The sequence below is a fragment of the Coregonus clupeaformis genome, unplaced genomic scaffold (assembly GCF_020615455.1).
Source record: "Coregonus clupeaformis isolate EN_2021a unplaced genomic scaffold, ASM2061545v1 scaf0739, whole genome shotgun sequence".
NCBI classification, from domain to species: domain Eukaryota; kingdom Metazoa; phylum Chordata; class Actinopteri; order Salmoniformes; family Salmonidae; genus Coregonus; species Coregonus clupeaformis.
In genome coordinates this window covers 241,375-252,954 of record NW_025534194.1, presented here as the reverse complement: position 1 = coordinate 252,954, position 11,580 = coordinate 241,375, and the positions used below count along the sequence as shown (strand labels likewise).

At 43.1% G+C, this 11,580-nt stretch overlaps 1 protein-coding gene across 3 annotated transcripts; it reads right to left on the bottom strand.

Annotated features, from left to right (window-relative positions):
• Positions 1-1,323: 1,323 nt before the first annotated feature.
• On the bottom strand, positions 1,324-9,604 carry LOC123485570 (vacuolar protein sorting-associated protein 54-like). 3 transcript variants are annotated; one of them, XM_045216557.1, is made up of 12 exons: positions 9,445-9,604; positions 7,686-7,860; positions 7,070-7,314; positions 6,542-6,626; positions 6,343-6,377; positions 5,964-6,095; positions 5,460-5,845; positions 3,256-3,382; positions 2,965-3,012; positions 2,419-2,526; positions 2,121-2,176; positions 1,324-1,658 (listed from the first exon to the last, which is right to left on the bottom strand). In XM_045216557.1, the coding sequence occupies exons 2-12, from the start codon at positions 7,828-7,830 to the stop codon at positions 1,625-1,627; spliced, it is 1,401 nt and encodes a 466-aa protein (XP_045072492.1). In that variant the 5' UTR covers positions 7,831-7,860; positions 9,445-9,604; the 3' UTR covers positions 1,324-1,624. The 3 variants fall into 3 exon arrangements, with proteins under 3 accessions (XP_045072492.1, XP_045072493.1, XP_045072491.1); XM_045216558.1 differs by lacking the exon at positions 2,965-3,012 and having other exon boundaries at positions 1,325-1,658; XM_045216556.1 differs by lacking the exons at positions 1,324-1,658; positions 2,121-2,176; positions 2,419-2,526 and having other exon boundaries at positions 2,540-3,012.
• Positions 9,605-11,580: the final 1,976 nt, after the last annotated feature.

Below are 11,580 nucleotides of genomic sequence, written 5' to 3'. Positions count from 1 at the left end.
GTAAAATAACAACCCAATGTTTATTGTCCAGGACAAATTTGCTAGCAACAGCAAGCTAGCTAAATGTCCATGAATGTTACGACCTGTCCCCAAATTAATATAGTTGGCTCACAGTTGGTTTTGGTATTTTAACCTGTGTCATGAACGCATCTGGTGGGGAGCAGGTTTGGTTAGCATGTTATAGTGCCACAACACTGAAATGCAGCAACCCAAAAGGATACAAATTACTGTATGCTAAAAGGCACAATGCAGCCGTTTTTATCAAAATGTTCTCATTTCTGGGAAACAATTAAGTAACTTAGTGTGATTGAAAACAATCAAAATGGTCTAAAAGAAACAAAAATAGCTTCTTAGAGAGAGCAATTTCTCAAAATTTAGCTGGGAGTGGCCTGAGTGAGGAGAAAACAGAAAATTAGCTGTTATTGACAGAGAGGTTTGGAACGCTCTTTCTTATTGGTCTATTAAAACTACACTGAACAAAAATATAAACGCAATATGTAGAGTGTTGGTCCCATGTTTTATGAGCTGAAATAAAAGATGCCAGACATTTTCCATACACACAAAAAGCTTATTTCTCTCAAATTGCACAAAATGTGTTGACATCCCTGTTAGTGAGCCTTTCTACTTTGCCAAAATAATCCATCCACCTGACAGGTGTGGCATATCAAGAAGCTGATTAAACAGCATGATCATTACACAAGTGCACCTTGTGCTGGGGACAATAAAAGACCACTCTAAAATGTGTAGTTTTGTCACACAACACAATGCCACAGATGTCTCAAGTTTTGAGGGAGCGTGCAATTGGCATGCTGACTGCAGGAATGTCCACCAGATCTGTTGCAAGAGAATGTAATGTTCATTTCTCTACCATAAGCCTCCAATGTCGTTTTAGAGAATTTGGCAGTACGTCCAACCGGCCTCAAGCGCAGACCACGTGTATGGCATCGTGTGGGCGAGCGGTTTGCTGATGTCAACGATGTGAACAGAGTGTCCCATGGTGGCGGTGGGGTTATGGTATTGGCAGGCAAGCATAAGCTACGGACAACAAACACAATTGCATTTTATCAATGGCTACTTGAATACACAGAGATCACCTGTGTAATGATCATGCTGTTTAATCAGATTATTGATATGCCATACCCGTCAGGTGGATGGATTACCTTGGCAAAGTAGAAATGCTCACTAACAGGGATGTAAACAAATTTGTGCACAAAATCTGAGAGGAATAAGCTTTTTGTGCATATGACATTTCTGAGATCTTTTATTTCAGCTCATGAAACATGGGACCAACACTTTACATGTTGTGTTTATATTTGTGTTCAGTGTATGTACACACACAGGAAAAATCACATTTTTGACTTTAATTGATGCAGGAGGGCTGGGGAAGTTGACCAATCAACTTTTTTCCTATCCACTTCTATATCCATTGCCAAAACATACTCTACCAGCCGGTTGGGTTAAACGGTTAATAGACATATTCAGGGTCTTCCAGTTGGTGTCTAGTGAATACAACCCAGGGGTGTAGTGATGTTAAACTTTAAGAACATAGCAAATAGAAAAGTATTAAAATAAACTGACCAGAGTCCAGGATTTAAGTTCAAACCTTGATTAAATTGGGATACGATCACACATGTCTCTCTATTGATGCATGGGAATACCTGGGAACAGATTTCCTCAATTAAAATCACTGAACTGATGTCCTGGTGATTGTACAGTCTTTTGTCCACCAACAAAAATTCAACAACAAAAAAGAAAACTTGGGGGGGCTAAATCAAATTATCTGAAGGCTGTTGAAGAGCCCTGTCCTAAACAATACGTTTTGGACAATCTAACGTTACGCTCTCATAATTAGATGTCTACACCCACAGTTTTTTCACAGCCCTCCTGTCATATTCCAAGCACTCCTTTCAAAGGTAGGATGACAGATTAAAGCAGTCTAACTCGTTAAGACAACCGTAACCAACTGGCTTAGCTTCCTTTCCTTTGTTGAGGAAGGATTCTCAGATCACCATGCCATTGTTTGGCCACACCTCCAGTGCATTCAGTAGATATTACCTGCAGCTCAATGTGCTCAAGCAAAATACAAAAGCATGCAATGTATAGCTAGCTGTTCTACTCACTTTGTGACAACGTCAGTGTTGATTTCTTCAATCTGCGACACCGAGTCGACAACACACTGTGGGATAAGAGTATGTTACTTTCCCTTTCCATTTTACTAATTCAAAGTGTATTTCTCGTTTGATACAGGTGTGCTAGTTCAGGAATAGACCAAAAAGTGGAACTGGGAGGGGGTGCTGGAGGAGAGGTTTGGGAAATACTCTTAAAATGTCTAAGATGTTTTTTCGTGATTTCACCATAAATGTTTATGATCATGAAGTATAGTCTGTTCTCTGATACTTTCTATGTCTAGTCTTCTACCTGTGTGACGATGCTTTTGGCTGCTAGGATCATCTCGTCGCTGTAGATGTCCAGAAAATCCAGCTTCCGCTGCCTCAGCAAGCCAAACACCAGAGACTCCAGCCTGTCCTGTCCCCACACACACACACACACACACACACACACACACACACACACACACACACACACACACACACGAGTGAGCAATACAATCACAGTAATTCTTCACTTCAAGAGATCAATTATTATAAGACACCAATTAATCAATTAAATTACAAATTCAAGACAGCTTGAATAAACAAAGAGATTCATATTTAAATCCAATTAAGACAATGATTTCCGCGTAATGGAGATATAATTAAATTCCCCTTCAGAGTCATTAAAAGTTCCCATACTCATAATAACAAAAGGTAATTGTACTACTGAAATGTAAATTAGGTTGATGATTGCAGAGATCAAGACATTGTTCAGATCAGAGGAAAACAATCTATACAAGAGCACCCAAAATGTACCATTTTTATTCACTTGATTCCAAGTAGCAAACTTGTTCGGAAGAGTCAGACCCACCTTTATTGAGACTGAACGTTTGTATTGCATCTGTGAGAACAGTGACCACTGTGACAAAAAACAACCTCAGTTTGGTGCTCCAACTACATCTACACATTCACAAAATTGTCCATTTATAGTTGAACTCAACCTATAGAGTTCAAACAGAACTTATTTTTCTCCTGTCTTCGGACAGTGGATTTAGTGCATTTAAACCTTTGTGTAGCCAGTCATTGAGAATGAATGAGTTAAATATACCGACCACAGAATTACATGTAAACATTGTTTAAATTTTATCTCAATGGTACAGACCTTCTCCATGACCTGTCCGTCGTCCTCCAGACTCCTGCTGAGGTCACTCCTGGAGTACATGCTGAAGTCCTCCACCATCATCTTGTCTATCAGCTTCTCCAGCTCACACAGCTGAGAGCCCAGATGTCTGCAGGGGGGAAAGACAGGAGACGTCAGACGCATCACAGTGTCCAAAGGCCACACTTTGAATTCACTATGGTTAACTATGGGCTGGGGACTCATGTTTAAAACTACTTACAGTGCATTCGGAAAGTATTCAGACCCCTTGACTTGTTCCACATTTTGTTACGTTACAGCCTTATTCTAAAATAGGTTAAATTGTTTTCCCACCCTCAATCTACAGACAATACCCCACAATGACAAAGCAAAAACAGGTTTGTAGAAATTTCTGCTCATGTATTTTTTTTTTAAACCCGGAAACATCACATTTACATAAGTATTCAGACCCTTTAACTCAGTACTTTGTTGAAGCACCTTTGGCAGCGATTACAGCTTTGAGTCTTCTTGGTATGACGCTTAAGCTAGGCCCCTGTATTTGGATTTCTCCCCCTGCGTCCTCTCAAGCTCTGTCATGTTGGATGGGAACCGTTGCTGCGCAGCTATTTTCAGGTCTCTCAAGAGATGTTCGATCGGGTTCAAGTCCGGGCTCTGGCTGGGCCTCTCAAGGACATTCAGAGACTTGTCCCGAAGCCACTCCTGCATTGTCTTGGCTGTGTGCTTAGGGTCGTTGTCCAGTTGGAAGGTGAACCTTCACCCCAGTCTGAGGTCCTGAGTGCTCTGGAGCAGGTTTTCATCAAGGATCTCTCTGTGCTTTGCTCTGTTCAGCTTTCCCTCGATCCTGACTAGTCTCCCAGTCCCTGCCGCTGAAAAACATCCCCACAGCATGCTGCTGCCACCAACATGCTTCACCGTAGGGATGGTGCCAGGTTTCCTCCAGACATGACGCTTGGCATTCAGGCCAAAGAGTTCAATCTTGGTTTCATCAGACCAGAGAATCTTGTTTCTCATGGTCTGAGAGTCATTTAGGGGCCTTTTGGTAAACTCCAAGCAGGCTATCATCTGCCTTTTACTGAGGAGTGGCTTCCGTCTGGCCACTCTACCATAAAGGCCTGATTGGTGGAGTGCTGCAGAGATGGTTGTCCTTCTGGAAGGTTCTCCCATCTCCATAGAGGAACTCTGGAGCTCTGTCAGAGTGACCATCGGGTTCTTGGTCACCTCCCTGACCAAGGCCCTTCTCACCCGATTGCTCAGTTTGGCCAGAGGCCAGCTCTAGGAAGAGTCTTGGTGGTTCCAAACTTCTTCCATTTAAGAATGATGGAGGCCACTGTGTACCCTTCCCCAGATCTGTGCCTCGACACAATCCTGTCTTGGAGCTCTACGGACAATTCCTTCAACCTCATGGCTTGGTTTATGCTCTGACATGCACTGTCAACTGTGGGACCTTAAATAGACAGGTGTGTGCCTGTCTATTTCAATTGTCCAATCAATTGACTGTACCACAGGTGGACTCCAATCAAGTTGAAAGAAACATCTCAAGGATGTTTAAAGGAAACAGGATGCACCTGAGCTCAATTTCGAGTCTCATAGTAAAGGTTTGAATACTTTTGTAAATAATCTGTTTTTAATTTTCAATATACTTGCGAAAATTTCTAAAAACCTGTTTTTGCTTTGTCATTATGGGGTATTGTGTGTAGATTGATGAGGAATTTATTTTTAGAATAAGGCTGAAACGTAACAAAAAAAGGTAAGGGGTCTGAATACTTTCCAAATGAAACTGTGAAAAGCATTCTGACTAGAATAATAATAATATGCCATTTAGCAGACGCTTTTATCCAAAGCGACTTACAGTCATGCATGCATAAATTTTTGTGTATGGGTGGTCCCGGGGATCGAACCCACTACCCTAGCGTTACAAGCGCCGTGCTCTACCAGCTGAGCTACAGAGGACCACCAAAGTGGTGTATATTTTAAACTTTCAGCATGATACAGTTCTGCAACCATGCTGCATTTTTGCTTCAAGCTTACTAACAATAAATAGTTGGGGTGGACTGCTGCTTACTATGATTTGATGCATGTTTGTCTCATATGAGTGTCAGTGCATTTCATCAGACGAGTGTCACCACCGTGTGCGTCGATAGATCTGAGTATGTAACAAACATTTTATACCCATCCATCCCCCCACTCGTCTGTCTCCATCCCCCCACCTGAAGCTGTGTATCCCCTGCAGCTCCTGCTGCAGCACCTCCTTGGTGGTGGCGATGAGCTCCAGGGCCCCGACGAACTCCGAGGTGGAGAGCAGCAGCTGCACAGTGGGCTGGCTCTGGTGCACTGCCGCCATCAGCTTCAGCTTGTTGTGCAGCCGCGCGCAGTTGGAGCGCGTCAACGCCTGCCGCAATGCCCGCAGCGGGCCTTCGCACATGATGCGTTCGATGGCGGCCGTGCGGCCCCGGAGGACTGCCACGGCGCGGGCGGTTTCGGTGAGGCGGTCCTGGAGCTCGTGCTGGGAGGACATGGCGTGGAAGAATGCCTCGGAGCGCAGGGAGATCTGGCGCGCGATGCTCACCTCCACCACGTCGAGGTAGTGGCTCAGCTGAGAAAGAGAGGGATAAGCCAACAACAGAACACGATGGCACAACAACAGGAAACATGACGGTGAAGCAATGAAACAATGCAGGACTTGATAATTGTTCACATTTTTGCTGGCTCACCTTTTCCTGTAGTAACCGTGACGATGCCACGTCCCTGCTGCTCTTCCCGCCAGCGCTGTTGAAGTGGGACCATGGTAGGACCGCGTTAAAGGTCGTTGGCTCGTCTAGCGCAAAGTCAGGCTTCATGAATATCTGTTTAAGCCAGATATTAGGCAGATATTCATTTTGGAATCCAGAACCAAATCTTATGTGTGCTGCGCTAGCTAGACTAGGGAGATACTAATACAATTACAAATCTATTATATCAAGTAAATGGTATTAATGACAGTTTGAGGATCATGAAAGCAATCAGTCAAATCAAGGGGACAAAAGGGTTCAATAGGGCTCTAGAAATCCCCACAACTCACTGTTACAACACAAAACAAGAGGAAGTAATTACCTTGGGCACCTGCTCCAACTCTGTTCTTGATTTGTCTACGAAGAAGAGAAAGTGAAAGAGCACATTAGTTGAATCAAATCACTTCAACAATGAAAGGAAATTTGACAACACAAATAATAAGATAGATTTGTCCGTACGGTCCAGAATATATACTGTAGGCCCCAGTCATTATGGTGCAGAGCTATTTAATAATGCATACCGTGGCTGTTTGTGATGCTGGAGACAGCGTCCAGCTCATCCTTGTTGGGACAGATATTCTTGCATCGCACATGGATTTTTTCCCTCTACAGAGAAACACAGACACGATTTAGTTTTAAATTTAGATTTAGTTTAGGCCTAATAGCTTATACAGTTTAAATATAGTGGATGCATTTTCTTAGTGCTATTTCGACCACGAGTAAAGGGAAGAGGACAAAGTCTTAGAAATAGCTTAAAAGGCAACGTTCATTACATTGCAAAGGGCAGTTCCATAGTAATAATTAAACAATAGAAAGAGGATGACACCTGGGCTGTGTTCATTAGGCACCAAACAGACAAACAGGAAGGGACTATCTGGACTTGCCCAATAAGAAATGCTCATTTTTATTTTCCATTGCAACATGTTTTTAAATGTTTTCTGTTGCATGCCCTAATGAACACAACCCAGGCCAGACAGTGGTCTCTACTTCTGTCCAATCTACTGAATAATTCAAACTGAATGAAAGGGGCAGCGGGGTGTGTTCGTTACCTGAGCTGTTTCCTGCAGGTAGGGGCCAAAGTGTTCCTTTGTAATGTTGGGGAGGTAGAAGGAGGGCATGACTTCTGTCTCGGCAAAGTCCAGGCCCCAGGTTTTGGTGAAGAAGTCAGACTCCCTCTTGGCCAGCCGTGGGTCGTTCAGCGCGGCTGGGAGGTTCACCTTGGAGTTGTACACCGTCCACCTGTGCTGGTCGGCCACCACCGACGGGCCCTCGCACAGCCCCCGGGCTGCCTCGCCTGCAAGGGCACGTGGGAAATGTAGTCAGTAGAAACCTTCAGCAGTAATAAAACGTTCAATGCATCTTGAGATGCATTCCATGGTTGCGCTCCAATTCTCTACCCTTTACCAAGAAGTGTGCACTTGTTCACTTCCGCTCATGCATTTAAAAGCTTTGGATTGGTGCAAGAATCGCTGGAGGGAGTTCTTTACACCAGTCCATTCCTTTGAAATCCATGAGGGAGAGTGTACAAGTGCACACTTTGGGAGAGGGGTAGAAAACAGGACCGCAGTCAGCGTATGGTTGGTCAACAGTGACACAAGATGAACCTTTATAGATATTCATCTTGTAAGACTGTTGGCCAACCGTAAATGTAGGCGAGTTCTTTACCCGTGGGCTCCTTGGGGCATACGTCGGGCAGGGAGCGGACGGGCCTGTAGTGTCGTGAGGAAGGGTCCCTGTCCTTCCGGAAGATCCCCTCGCTGCCACCACTGCTGGGATGAGGCACTGGGGAGGAGCTGTGGCTGGAGGCCATGGCATTGGTGCACCTCTCCACGGAGGCTAGCTGAGTTAGCAAACATAGCACAGAGTATCAATACAAAACAAAGACATAGCCTAAACATCAATGTTTGCACTAACAATAAAATGTAAACACTAAACCGGACCATCTGCATAGCTCTTAGCCCAAGGGCATTGAAAATAGGGCCATAGAAAACCAAATGCTGAGAGAGGAAGGATACAGTGGACCACTTGTGTCAGTAGTCAATCAATTCAGTCATTCCACTCAAAAGTCAGCCCATTTTTCTGTGCACAGCAATGACTTTCAGTTAATGTCACAAGTCACTAGTGTGAAGCAGAAGCGAAAGTGCAGATATGTTGTCACTCAGAGCAGGTGTTAGGCTATAATCTGAACAGTGAGAAAAGCGACCCCTTTTGACTCACTTCCTCTGTGTATTGATTGAGTTATTGCTTTGTCTACATAACTAGTAGTCCTGTCTGCCTAAACTGAATTATCAAATTCAAAGTAATTCACCATTGGTGATTAAAATAGAGGGTGCCTAGAACATGGCCTATAGGTTAACCAATATAATCAGACTAGAAGACAGTGTTGTGTAAACAACTGAGACCATGATAAACTGCCTACAGGAGCGAAGATTCTCTGTTGTCTAATCAGTCTTGAAAAGATTAGGGTGAAATGTGGGCATAGGCTACAATCAGCTCCTGTCAATATGGATGTGTTGTTGTCAGTTTCAGTAACATACAATATCGAATGCATGGTGAAATAAGCAAATCAATGATTTACACCAGGGCCATATATTAAGTCTGTCATATGACTGATTTACACCAAGGTCACGCGCATTACAAGACACTGAACACGTCATTGAGCAATGACATCGTAGCTGCCTATTCCAACAATGTCAAATGTTAATGTAGCTTGCTAACGGTTAAATGGACAGCTCCAATCAAAATAAATTCGCTAGCTGAGGGCTATCTGGATCAAAACTATACTATGCTAAATGTCTAGAAAATATAGTCAGCCATCTCTGCGATTTAGATAATGTTCCAACACCACCAGCATGATGACGTGTTCAATTAACTAGTTGGGTATCTAATCAGATGACAGTTTTAGCTGAAATGAATCTAGTTAGCGTATTAATCTAGTTAGCGTAAGTTATTTTACTTTTTAAATAGCTAGATAACTTAATAGAGGGGTGTTTGCCCCATCACACTGCTAGACAACTGCAGCTCCTTAACTATCTCAGGTGGGAAACAAGATAACGCGATAACTCTAGTTAGCTAAGTAGCTAAATTAGCTAGCTAACCAATTAATTAAGCTAGTTAGTTAGCTACTGTAGCTAACTATGAAACACCGCCGTCCACATTCGCATTTTCCCTGTCGTCCGGCAACATTAACTGTCATTTACAGACGAGATACGATTTACTCTTCGAGCATCGATATTAGAGTATCTACCCAAGACTGCAACGGCCTGAAGAGACCAGCTGGTTACACGTAGACTGATAATCGAAGCTAGAAAAACGCTAGCCATTTGACAGCCAAACAGAGACGGAAGCAGTCCACACAAATACATCACCGCTGAGCTTTTCTGACGAGCAGACAAACCAAAAGAAGGTGCGTTATGTCTGATACCTGTTGTTAGAAACACATTAGTTCTTGATTCTTCTTTCCACCATCACGGTAACATTATACGAACCAGGAGAAAACATCAAGCAAACCACCGCAGCCGGTACGTAACCATAATGCACTGCGCGAACAATCTTCTTCGAGTTCTTTCGTGCATAACCGTGCAGTCGCTCTCATCACAGCACACTGCTACCAACTACTTTACTGAAGAGATTAGCAACTTTGATGGGCGTGGGGGGCCACAAAAAAACGCAACTCATAATGAGGGGCTGCAATGGCTCGTGGGTCTGCGTACCCACATCCATACACCCCCCTCCCCACCTTGCGAGCAAAACATTTTAGTGACCCCCCTCATGGCAGTGAAGAGATTCATTTTTATTTTTAAAGTTCTTTCCTGCAATTTTACACATTTTGCCATGGGGCGGAGAGAACATTTAGCAATTTTATAACTTATTTCATGCAATTCTACACATACAAATTGCCATAGGATGAAGGAAAATGTTTGCAGTTTTTAATATGATAACTGATGATCAATGGGCCTCACCCCGGTCGGTAATTTGACCATGCTTACTACAAGTTTAGAAAGCTGGCTGCTAGACTAAATTACCAATCAAAAAACTTTTAGCTGACATGGGCTAATTGAGTGACTGCTGATGCACAACCAAATTTCGAAATTGCACCTTGTGTATTATATTATTCTAACTCAACAGTAAGTTGAGACCCCGACTGAGTTCCTAAAATATATATATATATATATATATATATATATACACACAGTTGAAGTCGGAAGATTACATACACTTTAGCCAAATACATTTAAACTCAGTTTTTCACAATTCCTGACATTTAATCCTAGTAAAAATTCCCTGTCTTAGATCAGTTAGGATCACCACTTTATTTTAAGAATGTGAAATGTCAGAATAATAGTAGAGAGAATGATTTATTTCATCACATTCCCAGTGGGTCAGAAGTTTACATGCGCTCAATTAGTATTTGGTAGCATTGCCTTTAAATTGTGCCTTGAACTTGGGTCAAATGTTTTGGGTAGCCTTCCACAAGCTTCCCACAATAAGTTGAGTGAATTTTGGCCCATTCCTCCTGACAGAGCTGGTGTAACGGAGTCAGGTTTGAAGGCCTCCTTGCTCGCACACGCTTTTTCAGTTCTGCCCACACATTTTCTATAGGATTGAGGTCAGGGCTTTGTGATGGCCTCTCCAATATCTTGACTTTGTTGTCCTTAAGCCATTTTGCCACAACTTTGGAAGTATGCTTGGGGTCATTGTCCATTTGGAAGACCCATTTGCGACCAAGCTTTAACTTCCTGACTGATGTCTTGAGATGTTGCTTCAATATATCCACATCATTTTCCTTCCTCATGATGCCATCTATTTTGTGAAGTGCACCAGTCCCTCCTGCAGCAAAGCACCCCCACAGCATGATGCTGCCACCCCCGTGCTTCACGGTTGGGATGGTGTTCTTCGGCTTGCAAGCCTACCCCTTTTTCCTCCAAACATAACAATGGTCATTATGGCCGAACAGTTAAATTTTTGTTTAATCAGACCAGAGGACATTTCTCCAAAAAGTAAGATCTTTGTCCCCATGTGCAGTTGCAAACCGTAGTCTGGGTTTTTTATGGCGGTTTTGGAGTAGTGGCTTCTTCCTTGCTGAGCGGCCTTTCAGGTTATGTCGATATAGGACTCGTTTTACTGTGGATATATATACTTTTGTACCAGTTTCCTCCAGCATCTTCACAAGGTCCTTTGCTGTTGTTCTGGGATTGATTTGCAATTTTCGCACCAAAGTACGTTCATCTCTAGGAGACAGAGCGCGTCTCCTTCCTGAGCGGTATGACGGCTGCGTGGTCCCATGGAGTTTATACTTGCGTACTATTGTTTGTATAGATGAATGTGGTACATTCAGGTGTTTGGAAATTGCTCCCAAGGATGAACCAGACTTGTGGAGGTCTACACTTTTTTTCTGAGGTTTCTTTTGATTTTCCCATGATGTCAAGCAAAGAGGCACTGAGTTTGAAGGTAGGCCTTGAAATACATCCACAGGTACATCTCCAATTGACTCAAATGATGTCAATTAGCCTATCAGAAGTTTCTAAAGCCATGACATCATTTTCTGGAATTTTCCAAG